We start from the raw sequence: 20,379 nt of genomic DNA on the forward strand, positions 1-20,379 counted from the left end.
TTCTTTTCAAGCAGCGCGGTTTAATTTCATCTGCACTGTCCATAATTCAGCCCCCAGGAAGGTGCCAGTCTTTCCAGGTTCCTGAGTTGAGTCTTGCTCTATACCTAAAAGACAGGACAGGAGGTGTAGTTAGTCTGCCCGGCGCCTGAGTCTTATTCATTTCTTTTACTTATTGCATTTATATACTTATTGCACCTTTCTTCTTCTTTTGTGTATAATTTTTATTAAATTTTCTGAGAATATTCATTTAAACAACCTTAAAAGATCAGTGACTTCCCTTCTTCTCTTTCCATGGTTCATTTTGCATAACATAAATCCCTGCATATTTTATATAAACTAAACCGTTCAGTATTCCATTATTACAACCATCAAAACTTGTTTACACTATTGAATTTATCTTAATGCAGCCAACATTTTCAAGTGTACACAATTCCAACCCCCATTTATTCAATAAACATTTTCCAATTTCCTTTAAACATATGTTATTCTTGTTCTCTTATTCTATATGTTAGGTCCACAAGCTGCGCATATTCCATCAGTTTAAGTTGCCATTCTTCTTGGGTTGGGACCTTGACCCCCCCCCCACCTTTCCTCTGAGGTGCTCAAGGTAGTGTACCTACCTCTCTTCCCCCTTCCTGGTTTCGCCCCATTTCATCCTCACAAACAACTCTGTAGGGTAGGTTTAGGCTGAGAGTCAGGGACTGGCCTGAGGTCACCCGGTGGTCTCTTAAGTGGAGTGGGAGGGGACAGATTGCTTGTACATCCATTTACCTGCACAGTGGTACCTTGGGTTAAGTACTTAATTTGTTCCGGAGGTCTGTTCTTAACCTGAAACTGTTCTTAACCTGAAGCACCACATTAGCTAATGGGGCCTCCTGCTGCTGCTGTGCCACCACCACACAATTTCTGTTCTCATCCTGAAGCAAAGTTCTTAACCCGAGGTACTATTTCTGGGTTAGCAGAGTCTGTAACTTGAAGCGTATGTAACCTGAAGCGTATGTAACCTGAAGTGTATGTAACCCAAGGTACCACTGTATACCTGAAGGAGGGTCTCCACCCTCATCATTCAACCCGGGTACTGAGAAGCGAAGTACAGTGAACCAGGCAGAGGGCATTCTCGGTAGTGGCACCTGCCCTGTGGAATGCCCTCCCATCAGATGTCAAAGAAATAAACAACTATTTGACGTTTAGAAGACATCTGAAGGCAGCCCTGTTTAGGGAAGTTTTTAATGACTGATGTTTTAACGTATTTTTAATCCCTTGTTGGAAGCTGCCCAGAGTGGCTGGGGAAACCCAACCAGATGGGTGGGGTATAAATAATAAATATTATTATTATTATTATTATTATTATTATTATTATTATTATTTAGGATGAGGAGGGAGAAAGACGAGAAACAACCTGCGGACTCACCTCTGCATTCTACGAGCTGTGCTCTGAGCTACTGCGGGCCTGATACAGGGCTGAGTCCGATAAAAAGGCCTCAGGTGAGCTAGATTTCCGGTGATGTCGGCTGCCCCGACCTGTAAAAAGATCCAAGAGAGCTTTTTCCTAAAGCCCTGAGCCATAAATGGCTGAGCATCTCACCCCTTGCCCCTATCTTTCCTGGTGTCTTCAAATCAAACGAAGCAAGACTGCCTATTCTAGCACTTTCCTTTCCTTTCCTTTCCTTTCCTTTCCTTTCCTTTCCTTTCCTTTCCTTTCCTTTCCTTTCCTTTCGACATCCCCTCCACCCTTTCCACTAATTGTTATCACCAGAAAGGTCGATACACACCTGTCATGGAATTCTACTCAATATTGATCTAGAGCAGAACTCCAAAGCACAGTATAGTTAGCAAAGTAAAAACTCAGACACGTTGCGGGATTCCCAAAACATAGACCAGAAGCAATTGCATTTCATCCAGCAGAGCTGTACTGCTGCTGAAGGCAAATGAGCACAATGGTCACAAATCTAATACATTCAGGATTAGCACTGTCCATAAGAAATCCAGTTGCAGCAGACTAAACTTAATAAGCCTAAACCTTAACACTAAGCATGCTATATACAGAACACCACACCAGAAGGAAGAGAGATAGAAAGAGAAAGTGAAACCCGGGCTCCTTCTGGCCTCACTATTATAGTCAGCATGACCTTGACAGAAAGAGATAAGAGAACCAGTTTAAGCCTTCTCTGAAGGAATAACCCAAACATCATGAGTCTTCTGATTGTTTCTTTCACACAGAGAAGCTTCCAGAACCCTCTTGAATTAATTAAATAGGAAAGATATCTAGCCATCTGATCAATACTTTCTGTACTAAGATATGCAAACTGCAAGCTGAAGATTCAAGTCCAAAGAAGAAGTCAAGAGGGAGAGGCCCCCATTGGAAAGCCATGCCAGATAGGTTGTGGTCACCCAGCCCAATGGGGCCCACACTTCATAGAATCATAGAACCGTAGAGTTGGAAGAGACCACGAGGGTCATCTAGTCCAACCCCCTGCAATGCAGGAATATTTTGTCCAACATGCCTTCTTTCCAGTCCGGACCACTGCTGCAACTCACCTTTCATCCTCTGAGACCCCCTCTTGTCACTCCAGATGCTGTTGGTGAAGGAGTTGCGCAGCGTGTTGACAGCTGACCTGTACGGGAGGAAGATACAAGGACCTCCATGTAGATTGCAGGGCAGAAACATGACCCACCCCTTCATGGGTCTTCATTCCCCTTTGGTAGTGTGAGAGGAATTTTATGGTCTTAGATATATGGAAATGTTCATAAGTGTACCAACCAAGCACGTACATAGATAAGCACAGGAAGACCGACCTGGAACCATTTTGATTCCTAAACTGAGCAAATGTTTTCTCTGCAAGGTCAAAGTGGGAAACCTCCCCATTGTCTCTTTCCTCACAAATCCTGTCTTAAGGGCACATTTAAGATATGAATAGGGTGTGAGCCTGTGACATGGCCCAGGAACTAAGTATTTATCATTACAAAAGACTGGCCAGGCTCCCCAGGCAATCTAATCAAGTAACCTGCCAGACAGGAGATAAACAACGACAGGAAAAAAACAACATTCAAATTTCTGTTTTAGACCGCCTTTTCTGTGATGTAGGTATGATGTATCTGGAGGGTGGTCTTAGGTTACACCCCTTCTGTAGTATATGTATGATGTTTCTGGTGGTGGTCTTGATCTACAGGGTGGCAATTTCAAAAGTCTTTATAAGGCCTTGTGCGCCATTGTTTTGGGTTCCTCCTCCTCTCCTGTGGGTGAGGGGAGCACCCTGTTGCAACAGATCAATAAAGATCAGGCTTACTAGCTGCTTTTGCTTCTCAATATTCTCTGGTTGGCCTCTGTTATTTTCTCCTACCAATGGAGAATCTACAAAGGACTCTGTATGGGCTCTTGGATACCCCATAAGGGAAAAGGGCAGATTTTTGTTTACAACAGTAGCTAGTACAGGAAATAAACTCTGCAGGCTGAACCCAGGCTCTTGATCACTGTGGTCACCAACGTCTAGCTCAGGGGTTCTTAACCTTGGGGCCGTGGACAGGCTTCAGAGGGACCATGAACCGGGTGCAAAAAAACCCCAATCCCCCTCATTTGATTTCTTTCCTGCTTCTTTTTGTATCCTTGCATGCATTTTTCTGTGGTCCATGGCTTTCATCAGGTTCTCAAAGGAGTCTATGACCCAAAAAAGATTAAGAACCACTGAACTAGTTGATCCCTCAGACCCAGGCGACTTCTTTACATTTTCATAGAGAAATCCAAGGTATGTATGTTGTAATGTGAAAACAGTAACCAGCTTCTCTCTCTCTCTCTCTCTCTCTTAATCTGATGCATGTGTCTGGAAAACAACAGCCTTTCGTTTCCAGATACGTGTACACATTGATCCAAAATACAGGCAGATTTTTATGCTGGAATTTGGATCTGTGTGTATGAAAATGTAAAAGCGAGGAGCAGAGGTGGAACTTCCTGGTACAGGAAATTCAAGTCCCGTGTCTCATTGGCCTACAGAGTTGAACAAGGTACACAACACCAAAGTCCACAAAAGTGGAAGAGGGAGGGCTGTCCTTTCTTTCACCCTTCAAGGCAGCTCACATGGGCACGAAATAGAAGGGCAGGGCAGGCTGAAGCTTTAGAGAGTGTTTAGGGTGGGATTTCTTGACAGGAATCCCCAAAATGATGTACTTACCAGATATTGTTCAGCTCGTCAGTCACAGGCTTATTATCTGCAGGTTCTAAGGCATCGCCTGCTGTTCTGCACTTCAGCTGGCCCAGGAACTAGGAAGACCAGGGAAGGATACAAGTAAGGAACAAAACTGGGAGGACGGCAGACAGCAGCTATTTGCTGCTGTCCAGTAGGGGTGCTCCAAGGATGCAAATCTTTAAAAAAAGGTAGTATAAACACTGACAACAGGGAAACAGTGGCTTGTGAGTGCTCCAATTGGAGAACAGCCTTTACCAAAGGCTTTGAAGACGCTCAAACTCAGGACGAAAGGGAGAAATGTGCTAAGAGGAAGGCACGCTTGGCAAACCCTCACCATGATCAACTCCTGCCCAGTATGTCCCTACTGTGGAAGGACGTGTGGATCCAGAATTGGCCTCCACAGTCACTTACGGACTCACTGTTAGAACCGTGTTTGTGGAAGACAATTTTACTCAGCTCCAAGTTATTGCCAAAGAAGAGAAGCTCCAAGAAGGAATATGAATTTCTCAAACTTATTGCCACAAGATCCATGGCCTGGATGGCCACACATCAAACAGGACACAAGTGTTGTGTGATCTATACAACACACACTTCGTCCCCCATCAAAGGAGCCTGCGCTTTTCTGTTTTCCTATTCAGCTCCTATTCATCTGGGTCAGAGAGCTCCATCTTTGGGTCTCTAGGATCCTGAGAACCCCAGGTGGCCTCTTAGCCTCAGACACTATCTCACAGATGACCTATTGAAATTAATGATCTATGTCAAGCGAAGCCGTTAATTTCTTTGAGTCTGCCCCGAGCAAGTTAGTTGAACACAACCCATTAATCTACAGCTGAAGGCAATGGGGTGTTGCTTCCTTTGATACAGACTTGTGCAACAAACAACACCGGCTCCATGCAGAGGTCCCACAAACACACCCACCTCTTGACGCTGGAAATCTCAGAGAACTGAGCCAAGAGAAGCTACTCACTTTGGTGCACTTCAGCTGATTCGCCTGCATTTTCTTAATGCTGACCAGGTTCCTGGTGATATCAACCTCCTGGTCCTCTACAGTAAGAGTCCAAACACATTGCGTCACGATTTCCCCCTCTGCATTTCAACCTTTCTGTTTCTTGCCCAGTAACTGTGCACACACGCCCTCCTTCTGCCAGCTAGACCTTGTAAAAGCCACTTCCACCCTAAGAAGGAGATGGAGTTGCGGGCTTCACAGCCCCACCACACACACGATTCCTGGCCATGTCACCCCCTGGCCGGCCAATCAGCTGGTTCAGGGGGCGTGGCCTGCCCTATAAAGGCAGGATGCGGCCGGGAATCTCCATCTTTGTTGCTCATCAGCTATTCCGGTTTCCCACCCTCCTGCCCTATAAGGTTTTTCATTCTTTGACCTTGCTATGGACTTGGTTGGTTGCTGTTGAGGGACCTGGTAGGATTTTTTTCCACTTGGCAAATTGGCACCAGCCACTTGGTTTTCACCTACCTCGTAGCAAATTGTCACAACTTTCTGGGATTGGTGGTTAGGCATTGGTATAGTTCTGTAGATGGAAGAGGGGAGGTAGCGCCATCACCTGCCCCACATATTGAAGAGTAGTCTGTTAAAGGATTCTAGGGGCGTGGACCTGTCCGAAGCCTAGGGAGGTGAGGGCCTAAGGCACGCCCTCTAACGGTGACCCTGGGGGAGTTCCTAGTTGATGTGCATCAGCAGGACTCCCCGTACTGGTGGTTAACCCTTCCCGGACTTCAAGTGGACGGGCTGAAGTCGGATATAGTCGGTTAGAACCAATGCCTAAGCCAATACCGCTCATCACCTGTAACCAATAAAGTTGTGGCCTTTTTTAGCCCATTAACCTTAATAATTGTGTCATGTGTCATTACTTCCACCTAGGGGAGGAGGGGACTCGCCACGCAACAGCCACAGCTGAGACCCTCAGCTGGGAGTAGAGGCCTGAAGGTTTCTGGAGTCTGGTGCAGCAACGACCCCTTGCTTGCGCTCTACTAGATGCAAAGGGGTGGAGTGCGCTTAGCCCAGAGGGTCACCAATGTGCCCGTCAATGCCTCCGATGGTGTCCGCCAAAGGTCTCAGCAAATAACCCCTTCAAATTCAACGATGCACAAGAGGTTGCTTGCTCTCAGCCCCTGCTTGCATTGGTTTGGCCTCTCCTGCACCAAACTTTCCCTGTTGAACATGCCCACATTTCATTGGATTCTGGGACTGGACACTCATCTTCCTGTTCATTCAGAACTGGGGAGAGGGGCAAAGAGAGGTGCAAATGATATACAAGGAATTGAAAAAGATGTTGAAAATTACTTTTATTTTAAAAAAGCCCAACCCAGACGCTTTTATTTTGGGAATTATAGGGACAGAGCTACCTAAATTGTATAGAAATCTACATCAGCAAGAATGTTACTTGCCCCAAAATGGAAAGAAGTCCCAGCAAAGGAAGAATGGATACAAAAACTTCTGGAATATGCAGAAATGGTGAAACTTACCAGAGGAATAAGAAATCAAGATAACAAACTTTTTATCAAGGAATGGAAATAGTTGATTTGAATATTTACAGATAAATTGTAAACAGATAAAAACATTAGCAGGATTATTGTAATAATTTGCAGTTTTATAAGAGTAGATATTTACAGTAGATAATTAAATGAGCAAGTTAAATGAATTTGGATATGCAGAAGGTATTAAAAAATAAATTTAAGGAACCGCAGAAAGAGGGGGAAGGAAGTCAAATTTTGAAATGATGAATTGATTGTAAAACTAATAAAATGTATAAATTTGAAAACAAAAAACAACAACCCCACAGCTCCTCTCCGAGAGTGAATGTGGGGATGGTGGTAGCAGTTGACATAGGTCTCTCCCCCCCCCCTTTGGTGGTGGGGCTACATCGTTTTGCATCCTTGTATCTTTTCCTGCTTTTAGAGGTGGCAGCCATTTTGGGATGGGCTCCCCACAGCACTTCCTCAGAATTCCCAAAATTCCCACCCACCAGACCCTGGTTTTGCCCTTCTCTAGAAAGCAGAACAGCTATAGCAAGGGAGGGGAGGCAGGCCTGCCTGAATCTTGACACACATATACAAGAACCTAGTAGACAACATGGGATTTGTGTCATTCAAATCATGCCAGCACCAACATAATTTCCCCCTTTGTTGAAGTCACTGGTGCTTTATAACAGAGATCCTCAGGAAATACAGTTCCAACCAAGAGGCAGATATAATTAACGAACTATGCTGAATTGGCAAATCTTACAGGAAGAATCAAACTTTAATAAAGAATGGGGGAGGTATATAATGTATTTGAAAAACTATTGTAAATAGTTATTGGTATCTGAACAAGTGTGCATGCACGCGAAAGCTCATACCAATAAGAAACCTAGTTGGTCTCTAAGGGGCTACTGGAAGGAATTTTTTTATACTGTAAATAACGACATTTATTAGTAGGTCTGACAGAAAACTTGTATTAAAATTTGAAGTATGAATAAGGACTTGTAACATTTTGAGTTAGTGAAGAGATGCAGAATGAAAATTAAAACATAAGGACCTATAAAAAAGGGGGGAGGGAAGTCAAAGGGGAAATGATGTTTGTATTTTGTTTATTTTTTGTTGTAATTGGTTGTAAAATTGAAAATGCAAAAATAATTTAAAAAAATAACAGCCTTCTCAGATCCAGGACTGAATTTCTTCTAACATGCTGTGGGGTACCCACATCTTAATGACCCCCCGACACCCCTTTTGTAGGGTGATTATGCTGCTACTGCGACCTACCTTAGGCCTACTAGCAAAGATTTGGGACACATCCAACTCCCACCCTCCTTGACCATTGGCTGGGGCTAAAGGGAGCTGGATCTCAAAATCTGCTGGGACACAGGTTCCCCATCCTTGCCCTTGTGGATCCTGACTTGAAGGCGGAAGGGAGGCAGTGCCAAGAGTCTCAGTGTCTGGGGTCTCGACATTGGCCACAATTCTCCTAAGCAAACCTGAGATATGTAGAATTGGGGGGACGGGGAACCTCCTGCAAGCGGAACAATTAATTTTAAAACCGCAATCCAAAGGTCAGCTGCTGATGTTACAAAATCAAACGGAAGACAGGCGAATGAGAGAGTTCACCGCTGAGGACGAGATGAGATTAAGCAAGAGTGTTAAATTAAAGGAAATCTTTGTAATTAACAGGAGCAGCTCAGCGAAAGAACAAGTCGCTTTGGGAGTGCCTGGAAAGTCTCCTTCCTCCAAGATTTTTAAAGCAAAGGTTGCAAAAGGTCCAGAAAAAGCTTTTAAGTCTATAAAATATTCAGTTGTAGGAGGGAGAGTTTGGCTGGCTGGTGCCAACTGAATGAACACATGTGGACTTGGGAGATTTTAATTCTATTACCCTAGTTGAGTGGGAGGGCAAAGACCTTTCCCCTCTATATAGCCTGAAGGTATAAACTAGGTGGCCCAGCAGACAGAGTTATGCTTGAGTCCAAAGCCATTCACATTTGCCACCCGCTCAGATTGTGGGAGGATAACGGAGGGTCTGCTATAGAGGAAGATTCAAGATGGCTTGAGTTTGCAGAAAGTAACGGAGGGGAAGGATGCTGGCTGGATTCAGGTAAAGAGCCCCACTAGCAGTCAGAAGCAGCAGATTTTTCCACTAGTGCAAAGGGGCTTTCCTCATCTCTCCTCCTAAGAACCTCCCACCTATCTATATATATATCTATATCTATATAGATAGATAGATATAGATATGTATATGTCAGGGAACTACCATCGGCTCAGAAGCGAGGAACAGAAGGGCCGTTGTGTTACAGGGAGCCTCCAAAAATCTTGCGAAGCAGTTCCTCTTCTGGGGAGGAGGAAAGCCCCACCTCTAGTGGGGAAGAGGTGCAAGGACCAGAGGATGCTTGTGGGAGCCTTAACATTGCTCCTGGGCAAGGCGGACAGAAGGGAAACACGCCCTTGCCATCGCCCATCCTGCGCAGTAGCCTAAGGCGCAAAGAGGGAAGGAGAAGGTTGGGGGTAACAAAACTCTTACGTTGGGGGAGGTCCAAAAAAAGACCACTCCCAGATTCTGCTAGCGATTGAGCCAGACGTGAACTTTTGGATGTAACAATGGATTACTGAATGGTTTAGTTCATGTAAAATATGCAGGGGTGTTGGGTATGCAAAATGAACCAGTTTAAGTTGCCATTCTTCTTTAGTTGGGACCTCACTTGTTTTCCATTTTTGGGCTGGCAAAAGACAGGGCGCAGTAGTGGCATACATTAATAGTCTTTTCTGACACCTGGGAATTTCCCTCCCCAACAGAGAGGACTCTGGGGTTTTTGGAAAGGTACTTTTAAACATTTTTTCCCAATTCATTATATATCATTTCCTAATACTCTCTTACCCTTCCTGTTCCCCCACGCCTCAAACTGGCTCTTGCATTGAGAGTGTTGGGACACATTCTACTCATGTAAAAACGCGCTGATTCCTGGACCATCTGCAGGCCGGATTTAGAAGGCGATTGGGCTGGATCCGGCCCCCAGGCCTAAGTTTGCCTACCCATGGTTGAGACTAACAGATAGTCAAGGCAAATACACTGTGTGCTGTCCCACTAAACACCTAAGGTACACTCCTTCCTTCTGCATGTTCTCTCTCTCTCTCTCTGCTGCACAAGGGAACCTGGAAAACCTCCTCTCACAATCCAGAGTCAGAATCCAAAGCCATCCTTGCAAATATTTATTCGTTCATTAAATATAAAGCACAGTCAAACCTTGGTTGTTGAACGCAATCCATTCCAGAAGCCCGTTTGGCTTCCAAAACGTTCGACAACCGAGGCGCGGCTTCCAATTCGTTGCAGGAGCTTCCTGCACTCAAGCAGAAGCCGCGTCAGATGTTCGGCTTCCAAAAAACGTTTGAAATCCAGAGCGTTTACGTCCGGGTTTTCGGCATTCGGGAGCCGAAACGTTCCAAAACAGAGCCTTTCGGCAACCGAGGTTTGACTGTAACAGGAAGTAAAGAACCCTTTTTTCCCTTTATGAATGAAACCCCTGCTTAATTTATTTTACCCTTTTTAGCAGTGCTAGTGATGTGTGAATGGCTTAGGTCCAGTTTCCAAACTTCTATTTCTCTGAGATACACACACACACACACACACACAGAGTCATACCTCGGGTTACAGACACTTCAGGTTGTGTGTTTTCAGGTTATGGACGCGCTGAAACCCAGAAGTACTGGAACAGGTTACTTCCGGGTTTCGGCGCTCACGCATGCAAAGCACCAAATCGCGATCCACGCGTGCGCAGACGCGGCGCTGCGGGTTGCGAACGTGCCTCCCTCACGGATCACGTTTGCAACCCGAGGGTCCACTGTGTGTGTGTGTGTGTATATATTAAGCCAACCCATTTTATTTTTGAAACCTAGGAGGGAAGGAGGAGAGGGGGGATTGTTCCACCTGACAAGCTGAAAGACTTTGATTGGCAGAATGACCGTAATGACCAGCAATTGCCGAATTCCTTCCCACATGGCTGGAGAGGCACCCACTGCATGTCGGAGAGGGGGAACGCTCCGGGTCCTGCAAAGGACACAAGGAATATGAGCGGAGCAGCTACATACTCAGTTTCTGATGAATGCGCCGCAGTTCACTCTGCACAGCTTCCAGCTCCTCCCAAAGGAACTTCTTGCTGCAGGTTGAGGGAAGGTGGGTAGGGAGAGGGGGAGAAAAGAAAGAAGGGAGAACTTCAAAACACAGTAATGGAGACTCACTGAGAAAGTAAGAGAGCAACACACTCCAGTTTGGTCTGTTGAAGGTCTCCAACATGGTGCATGGCACTTGTTCTGGGACTACAACTCCCATCAGCTCTAGCCACTATGAGCATAGTCAAGAATTATGGGAGTTGTAGTCCAACATCTAGAGTTGTAGTCCAACATCTAAAGCGTACCACCTTGGTTACATCTGGATTAAGATCATCCACCAAACTCCTTCCACTCCAACCTGACACCTAAGCCTGCTTAGATGTTTCAGTGGGTCTATGGAGACCCAGGTCAGCCAGGGGTGCCCTTGATCAAGTCTTCCTCCCAGTATTTATTTATTGAATTTATATACCGCCCTATACCCGGAGGTCTCAGGGTGGTTCATAGAAAAGATCACATTCTATAAAATCAAAATAAAAACAATAACCCAATAACACCCCCACCCCCAAAAAAGAGCCACATTTTAAAAGGGTATAGGATGTCAATCTGGTCAGCCAAAGGCCTGGTTAAAAGGGAACAGTTTTGCCTGGTGCCTAAAGGTGTCTAAGGAAGCTGCCAGGCGAACTTCCCTGGGGAGAGCATTCCACAGATGGGGAGCCACTGCAGAAAAGCCCCTGTTCTCGTGTTGCCACCCTCCGGACCTCTCAAGGAGGAGGCACACGAAGGAGGGCCTCAGAAGTTGGTCTCAGGGTCTGGGTAGGTTCATATGGAAAGAGGCGATCCTTGAGGTATTGTGGTCCTGAGCCATTTAAGGCTTTATAGGTCAAAACCAGCACTTTGAATTGGGCACGGAAACTAATTGGCAGTCAGCGCAGCCGGGCCAGGATCAGATATGCATTGGATACTGCACTGAGGACTGTGAAATATGACCTCGCACTCCACCCAACAGCCCCTTCCTTCTTCTCCCACCCCCTGTGTTTTCTCCCACCTCTCAAGGACCTCTTGCGACAGGTTCTCCATGGAGCTTTCCTTCTTGATCATGGATCCATGGAGTCCTTGGACCTCTCTGGTCATGACTTTCCATACATCCTGGATCCTTTTCTGGATGAGGCTATCAAACATCTCCCCATGAGGTGAGCGGGCAAAAAACTGCACCTCCTCTGGACAGGAAGAGACAAAGGAGTCGTTGGAGCAGAGCTTTCTAAGACCACCAAAGGAGAGGCAGGACAAAATGGCCTGCACTATTCTGAGGAGGCGGCAGGTATTCAGCACACCTTTGATCGACCTGCGCAAGTGTGGGGTTTCGCATCAGGTGCAGAACTTAGCCTGCCAACATTCTTGGCTTTCGTTTTTTTAAATTATTGGGTTTCTTGCCCTTATGGCTGTGGAGAGAAGCTTGAAAATATATTGGTCTTGCTAGGAGAGCTGAGCAGGGTGGACTTCAGGAGGCTACAAAGTTCTTTGCAGAACGGAGGCGGAATAGAAGAATTTGGCCTTTCCGTGGTGCCGCATTCCAGGTTTTCCTTTTAACAGAGTAGGGTAATTACCGTATTTTTTGCTCTATAAGACTCACTTTTTCCCTCCTAAAAAGTAAGGGGAAATGTGTGTGCGTCTTATGGAGCAAATGCAGGCTGTGCAGCTATCCCAGAAGCCAGAAGAGCAAGAGGGATCACTGCTTTCGCTGCGCAGCGATCCCTCTTGCTTTTCTGGCTTCTGGGATTCAGAATATTTTTTTTCTTGTTTTCCTGCTCCAAAAACTAGGTGCGTCTTGTGGTCTGGTGCGTCTTATAGAGCAAAAAATGCGGTAATTTACAAAATCAATATCAACTGGCTACGTAGAATTGTGAAGAATACCCAACTCATTAGCACACACTGGAACACAGAGCATGACCTGCGATTAACATGGGGCATTGTAATAAGTTACTTTCCTCCAATTGTTCAAAGTCTTAGTCGTGATAGACTTGGGATCCTAAGGAAAACTGCACTAGGAATTTTTCCAGATGGAGTCACACTGAAATGAATGGATATTGCGATCTAGTTCACTTCTGTGGTGTTTCTATAGAAGACCTGCAGAAATTTCATAGCCATCAGGACCAGACACATTAAGACACCAGGCTTCATGGGGAATTCTGAACACACGGAATCCCCAAAGGTGAGCATCATTCCTCCTTTGCACAGGTAAGTGATGCCCCCTTTGGAGCTATACTAAATACTGAGCAGACCACATTCTGCAAAGCCGTAAGCAGCAGCAATACATTTTAAAGCCATGCTCCAGATTGGCTGGTGCTTAGGAGTCTCCACAATCCTTACCTTCCAGCTCTTTGATCCGACCTTGTTGCTGGTTGCTCTCCTGCTCCAACAAGGTGATTGAGTGGCTCAGTGCCTGAAAAGCCTGGCAGGAAAACATGGCACAGACAGGGTTAATGCACACAGCCACTGCCTTTGTGTTTAGGGAAGCTTTTAATGTTTGATGTATCACAGTATTTTAATATTCTTTTGGAATATTAAAATGGGCGGGGTATAAATAATAAATTATTATTATTATTATTATTATTATTATTATAGTAGTAGTAGTAGTAGGGATGTGGGTGGTGCTGTGGGTTAAACCACAGAGCCTAGGACTTGCCGATCAGAAGGTCGGTGGTTCGAATCCCCGCAACGGGGTGAACTCCCGTTGCTCGGTCCCTGCTCCTGCCAACCTAGCAGTTCAAAGGCACTTCAAAGTGCAAGTAGATAAATAGGTACCACTCTGGCGGGAAGGTAAACCGCGTTTCCGCGCGCTGCTCTGGTTCGCCAGAAGCAGCTTAGTCATGCTGGCCACATGACCCGGAAGCTGAATGCCAGCTCCCTCGGCCAATAAAGCGAGATGAGCGCCGCAACCCCAGAGTCGGTCACGAGTGGACCAAATGGTCAGGGGTCCCTTTACCTTTAACTTTAGTAGTAGTAGTAGTAGTAGTAGTAGTAGTAGTAATATTTCATTTATACCCCACCCATCTGGCTGGGTTGCCCAAGCCATTCTGGGAAGCCTCCAAGACATGAAAACATAATAAAACAATCTGATCCAATATAAAAATCACAATAACTTTAAAATAAACAACTTATATCAAACAAAGCAACATTCAACAATCCATCAGTAATCTAACAGTAAACAGTAAAATTAAACACCAGCAAATAATAATTAAACAGCAGTTCAACCACAATAAAGAATTACCAATCTATAATCAACAGAAGTAACAGCAGATCACAATGCATAAAATACCACAAAAACATACAAAACCATGTAAAAGGGTCAAACTGAGAAACAAAGCAGCACAATTTATAAAACTATTTTTTTAAAAAAATATCCCTGAACTCTTTCCCCAGCTGCTGCTGCTGCTGCTGTTCTCAAAGTCATAGTCTGGGAAAGGCTAGGTGGGGCAAGGCAGGTGGTAATGCCATTGCCTGATGAGGAACAGAAAGTCTCTTTCCTCTGTGTTAGGGTACCAGCGCAGGGGAGAGCAGAGGCTGCAGAGTGGAAGGCAGCACTGGATGACTGGCATGAAGACACAGTCCTCTTGTAGTCAAGGTCCCTGACTTCACCACAGTGCAGAAAGAAAGCTCTTGCCTTCATGCTCTGCTTGTGAGCTTCCTGGAGGTTATCTGGTAACAACTACTACTACTGTACCACTATCATCATCATCATATTTATATTCCACCCATCTGGCTGGGTTTCCCCAGCCACTCTGGGCGGCTTACAGCACATAAAAAATCGCAAACCATTAGACATTAAAAACTTCCCTAAACAGGGCTGCCTTCAGATGTATTCTAAAACCCAGATAGTTGTTTATATCCTTGACATCTGATGGGAGGGTGTTCCACAGGGCGGACACCACTACCAAGAAGGCCCTCTGCCTGGTTCCCCGTAATCTCACTTATCGCAGTGAGGGAACCACCAGAAGGCCCTCGGTGCTGGACCTCATGTCCGGGCAGAACGATGGAGGTGGAGACGCTCCTTTAGGTATACTAGGCCGAGGCCATTTAGGGCTTTAAAGGTCAGCACCAACACTTTGAATTGTGCTCGGAAACGTACTGGGAGCCAATGTAGGTCTTTCAGGACCAGTGTTATATGGTCTTGGCAGCCACTCCCAGTCACCAGTCTAGCTGCCGCATTCTGGATCAGTTGTAGTTTCTGAGTCACCTTCAAAGGTAGCCCCACGTAGAGCGGATTGCAGTAGTCCAAGCTGTTGGCCATGTTCGATACATTTCCGATATTAACTGTGCTGCAATAATGTGGGAAAGGTTCCAGGTTAAATTCTTCCAAGTCTCCAAGTAGGGCTGGGAATGTTCTTTGCCTGAAACCCTAGAAATTACCTACCTGTTTCTGTAGCCAATGCTAAGCTCTATGGACCAATTATCTGACTCCTTCCCTTTCTACTAAGCCAAAGCTTCACAACTCCAATGGTTAAATGCCCAGTGCTTTCCCAAATGTACCTGGATCAGAAACGAGCATCTTCCACAGCCTTACCTCCTCCCAAGACCTTACCTTGGTTTGAGCATGCAGCTGAGCTTTGATAAGATCCACTTCGTTTTTCACCATCATCTGGGATTCTGGGACCATCACTGCAAGAGAAAGGCAGCAGCTATGCATAAGAAACACCAGGGGTGGAATTCAACATCTGAAGCTCAGGCTAAAATCAGAAAGCCCAATTCTCTCTTTTTTATATGAAATTATTTATTTGGTTTTTCAAATTAAAATTTTACATATCCAACATACAACATAAAAACAAGAATCCAAAGAATCTCCTGGACTTTCCTCCTCCCCTTTGTGGGTCCTATTGTTAATCATTTCCTCCTGAATCTTTTATAATAATCCAAATCTTTTACATCTCCATTGTAGCCGAAATTCACCATTAAACTACAAATGTTATTTCAATCTTACTAACAATCTTAGCTGTTTACAGTGGTTTTTAAGATATATTATACCGTATTTTTCGCTTGGTAACACGCACCCAACCATAACACGCATGTAGTTTTTAGAGGAGGAAAACAAGAAAAAAAATATTCTAAACGAAACAGTGGATGTATGATTTTTGTGGTTCATGCTGTGGCCACAGACATGTGATCTGACGGTGAGTTTGGGGTAGCCCAGTGCAAAAATCCTGAGGATCCATGTGGATCCATGTTTGTAACCACGTTTTTGCACCACTGCAGCCCCAGGCAACAGTGGGTGCATGATTTTTTTGGTGCAAACTGTAGCCATGGACATGCTATGTGATCTGATGGTGAATTTGGGGTGACCCAGTGCAAAAATCCCGAGGATCCATGTGGATCTGTGCTTTGTAACCACATTTTAAGTGGGGAGGGAAGGAAAAGCACTCAAGGGACAAGAAGCATGCGTGGAGCAGGCTCTGCTTCTCTCCCTCCTCCCTCCCCCCCCCCCTTAGCAAGCTGAAAACCTTTGCTGGAGGGACAGAGAGCCTGCTTGCTTTAAAGGAGCCTAAAGCAAGCAGGCTCTGCTTCTCTCCCTCCTCCCCCCCCCCCCCCTTAGCGAGCTGAAAATCTTTCCTGCTATTTCCAGCAAAGCGGGAGAAGAGCCGCTGAGTGGGGAGCTGAGTGGGGACGAGCTTGCTTTAAAGGAGCCAAACGGTCAGGAGCCGCTTACACCCGTGTAAGCAGCTCCTCTCCCTTCCCGCTTTGCTCCTTTAAAGAAGCAGGCACTCTGTCCCTCTCTCCTCCCCATTCAGCGGCTCTTCTCCCGCTGGAAACCACCACGGAGGAGGGAATACGCACACAGACATTTCCCCTTACTTTCTAGGAGGAAAAAAACGCGTGTTATGGAGCGAAAACTACGGTAAATTCCCCCCATTCCTTATTAAAAAATTTGTCTTCCTGATTTCTGATTCTTCTGGTCATTTTAGCCATTTTGGCATAATCCATCAACTTAATCTGCCAATCTTCTCTGTTAGGGACTTTATCTCCTTTATCTTCCATTGGAAGCCCGATTCTCATTGCAGCTGGAGCCTGGGACTGTAAACCAGAAAGCGTGGGTCCAGCTCTGCTGTTTTCCCTGCTTCCTTCCAGATCACCTCCAAGCGGGAGAGACACTTGGCCTTTCCACATTTATCCCCATCACCAGTCAACTAAGTTTCTGCAAGGTCACAAGGCAAAGAACATCACTTACCAGTTGGCTTCATAGTAGCTGTCTCAAGATGGGTCTGGGCGTGCTGTACAAAAAGGAGCAAAATAATAATAATAATAATAATAATAATAATAATAATCACCACCTGCCTCATTCCAATAAGCTAACTCTTTAACAATGGTCCACAAGAACTCCAGAGAACCTGGTGGAGACATGTGGGATGGAATCAGATAGCCTGGCACCCAGTGTCTTTTCCTTGTCTTTATACTTTCCTGGGCGACCAGACAGGAGCTGATGACAGTATTCTGACGGTCAGGAACTGGGTTTCTCATGGGATGGATGCCTAAATCTTATAGGTTGTACAAGCATAAGCTATCCTTTCTAGATGGAGCAAGCTTGTTTTCTCCTGCTTCGGAGGACAGGACGCGAACCAATACTTTCAAGTTACAAAAAAGGAGATTCCCTCTAAACCTCAGGAAACGTTCAGCAGTGGAATGGACTCCTCTGTAAGTCAGAAGCAGTGCTAGAGGGCGCAATCCTGCTTCTCCCTGTCGCATAGAGGGATAACGACTGAGCAGGCCATGGTTTACAGCAGGGTGGATTTGATTTAAATCAAATAGATTTAAATCATGATTTAAATCACTAGTCAGTAAGACTTGATTTAAATCAGTAAGACTTGATTTAAATGAAGCTCCGCCACTGAGCGCCCCCGTCCCCACATGTCCAACATCGGTAATGTTGGCAGTACAGCTTGGTGGGTGCAAATCTGCCTCCCTCTCACACACATGTCAGGGATAACCAGAACAGGCTTGCCTGCCCACCTGCAATGCCAGGACTGCAACAAGAAAATTCAAGCTGGCAATTCAAGTCACCTTCAAGCCAGATACTCAAGAGCCCGGGCTACAGTTGTGGCTTGTGGGTCACTTGTAGCTTTGGCAGGTTCTCTATTTAAGCAGTCCCCACCAAGGAGCCAGGATTGCTACTCCCAACCTTCCTTTAGTGGAACACAAGCACTTTCTGCCACCCTTTCGTGGCCCACCCACGGCACTTACCATTGGCATCGTGCTGCCTGCCCGAGACAGGCACCAGCTAGGAGAGAGGTTTCGGCACTTATCATCGTAGGAAACTGGCATCAACAATGGCTCCTGGGAGAGAAGGAGACAGAGTTTACATTTGATTTGGCAGGAGGGTCAGAGAAAGGAGGCCCAGACCAATAACCAGCAGAACGCTGGGACCTGAGCGGCGAGTCCCTATAGTGCCCCAGTCTCTTGGTTTCCAAGCCCCTGGACTGGAGGTGTGAAAACTTGCCACTAGGTGGTGCTGCAAGTTTTTATTCCCAGCGCCTACAACTGAACATCAGACGGACGCGGGTGGCACTGTGGGTTAAACCACTGAGCCTAGGACTTGCCGATCAGAAGGTCAGCGGTTTGAATCCCCGCGATGGGGTAAGCTCCCGTTGCTCAGTCCCTGCTCCTGCCAACCTAACAGTTTGAAAGCTCGTCAAAGTGCAAGTAGATAAATAGGTACCGCTCCAGTGGGAAGGTAAATGGTGTTTCCGTGCGCTGCTCTGGTTTGCCAGAAGCGGCTTAGTCATGCTGGCCACATGACCCGGAAGCTGTACACCGGCTCCCTTGGCCAATAAAGCGAGATGAGCGCCACAACCCCAGAGTTGGTCACGACTGGACCTAATGGTCAGGGGTCCCTTTACCTTTACCTTACAACTGAACATCAGCTTCAGCCATTGCAAAGTCTGGAGAAGGGAATCTCCTGCACAGTTGTCTTAATATATGTACAAGTAGAAGGGCTCAAGAGAATTAGTTTCAATCATTTTAGAGAAAGGCTTGTTCAGAGAAAGAAATATCCCACTAAGCTATTTGAGACATTCTTCCTCTTTTTGCCTACAGGCCTGACTGGGTGGAGGTCGTGTGCATGAAATTAAGTATAAATAGGCAGCTACAGCAATTTTTTATTATTATTATTATTATTATTATTATTAAATTGTATAAGTTGTATCTTTGCTTTCGATGTGCATTGTGATGTTTTATGCACTGTGAGTTGCTGTTATTGTTATTGATTACAGTTTAGAACAGTGTTTCCTGAAGGGGTCGGGTCACCATTTGCTCTGATTTATGACTAAACAGCGGTTTCCCCCTCAAAAGCATGATTCAGGCAGAGAACTGCACAGGGTCCCTTCTTTCTAGGCATGGGAGACCTCAGATTTGCTTCTTAAAACCGCCTGAAACAGGCAAGGAGGCAGCAGCTGCCTTGGTCAGGTGCCTCTTCCAACCAGAAGCAGATTCCTTTTGGGGGCGGGGTGTATAATTTGTATTAAGTTTTTCTATTTTACATTTTAGACTATTCATTTGAGCAACCTTAAAATATCAGTGGCTTCCCTTCTCCTCCTTCCACGGTTCAATTTGCACGCCATAGATCCCTGCATATTTTACATAAACTAAACCATTCAGTAATCCATTGTTAAATCCACAAAAACATATTTATGGTACACTGTTGAACTTATCTTAACGCTGCCAACGTTTTCAAACGTACACAATTATTTCCCACATATTCAATAAACGTTTTCCAGTCTTCTTTACATGTATGTTCTTCTTGTCCTCTTATTCTATAAGTTAAGTCTGCCAGCTGCACCGATTCCATCAGTTTAAGTTGCCATTCTTCTTTAGTTGGGACATCGCTCGTTTTAACATTTAGGGGCTAACAAAACACGGGCGCAGTAGCGGCATACATAAATAGCCTTTTTTTTTTGAAACCTGGGAATTTCCATCTGAATTATCCCTAACGAAAAGGACTCTTTTTTGTGTGTTTGTGTGTTGTTGTTGTTCTTGTGTATGTATGTTTTGGAAAGTACTTTCCCAAAAAGATACTTTCCCAACCACCACCAGCTTCCATGGCTGGCCGAGTGCCTGGAATGGACATGATGCTCAGAGCTTCGGGAGGAGAGCGCCCCTTGATCCGGATCCTGCGCCGATTCTGGCCCCCCAGGTACCCTGCCCCCGGCGGATGCTATTCTTTCCCACCCCATCTCCCCCTCTTTTACCGTCGTGGCCAACACCACCTCCTCTCTCGAGTCCATCGCGCGGCTCTGCCCCGAGCGCCCTCCACTTTGCCCTGCCGGGCGCAGACATCAGCTGCCTGAGCGCAGCCCGTAGGATCCCACGCGCCGCCTCCCGGCGTGTAACAAAGGGGCGTGGCCCCTCGTGGCCTCGCCTCCCTTCATGACGCTACTGTTTAGCACAGCCACACACCCCCAATTGCGATCCGCCTCCGTGGGGCGGAGTCTTGGTTACCGTGCTGCGGAGGAGCTCGGCCGCCAGGGCGGAAGAAGCGCATCAGGTAGGGGAGGCGCGATCTCGGGGTCCGGCGTGGAAGGGGACGGGGCGGGGGTGCAAGAGCATCGAAGCCCCCCTTTTCCTATCT

At 45.9% G+C, this 20,379-nt stretch overlaps 3 protein-coding genes across 5 annotated transcripts in view; 1 reads left to right on the top strand and 2 right to left on the bottom strand.

Annotated features, from left to right (window-relative positions):
• The window catches only part of TSPAN16 (tetraspanin 16), a 214,771-nt gene that overhangs the window by 82,844 nt on the left and 111,548 nt on the right, over positions 1-20,379 (bottom strand). The window lies entirely within an intron of this gene.
• The window catches only part of CCDC159 (coiled-coil domain containing 159), a 21,617-nt gene continuing 1,238 nt past the window's right edge, over positions 1-20,379 (bottom strand). Inside the window, exons 1-12 of one of the 3 annotated variants that reach the window (XM_080988311.1) lie at positions 20,000-20,146; positions 17,997-18,089; positions 16,987-17,029; positions 15,349-15,425; positions 13,137-13,218; positions 11,815-11,986; positions 10,749-10,816; positions 5,149-5,225; positions 4,167-4,255; positions 2,539-2,615; positions 1,412-1,521; positions 1-104 (exon numbers count right to left, since the gene is read on the bottom strand). In XM_080988311.1, coding sequence (XP_080844437.1) covers positions 1,421-1,521; positions 2,539-2,615; positions 4,167-4,255; positions 5,149-5,225; positions 10,749-10,816; positions 11,815-11,986; positions 13,137-13,218; positions 15,349-15,425; positions 16,987-17,029; positions 17,997-18,089; positions 20,000-20,035 — 915 coding nt within the window. In that variant the 5' untranslated portion in view covers positions 20,036-20,146 and the 3' untranslated portion in view covers positions 1-104; positions 1,412-1,420. Of the gene's footprint in view, positions 105-1,411; positions 1,522-2,538; positions 2,616-4,166; positions 4,256-5,148; positions 5,226-10,748; positions 10,817-11,814; positions 11,987-13,136; positions 13,219-15,348; positions 15,426-16,986; positions 17,030-17,996; positions 18,090-19,999; positions 20,147-20,379 lie in introns of those variants that run through there. The other 2 variants (XM_080988312.1, XM_080988313.1) reach the window with 2 other exon arrangements.
• Positions 20,189-20,379, top strand: part of TMEM205 (transmembrane protein 205) — a 15,845-nt gene continuing 15,654 nt past the window's right edge. The window contains exon 1 of the mRNA XM_080988377.1: positions 20,189-20,295. The gene's annotated coding sequence lies outside the window, so the exon portion shown is untranslated. The remainder of the gene's footprint in view (positions 20,296-20,379) is intronic.

Source organism: Podarcis pityusensis (genome assembly GCF_964106645.2).
Source record: "Podarcis pityusensis genome assembly, chromosome: 17".
Lineage (NCBI taxonomy): Eukaryota > Metazoa > Chordata > Lepidosauria > Squamata > Lacertidae > Podarcis > Podarcis pityusensis.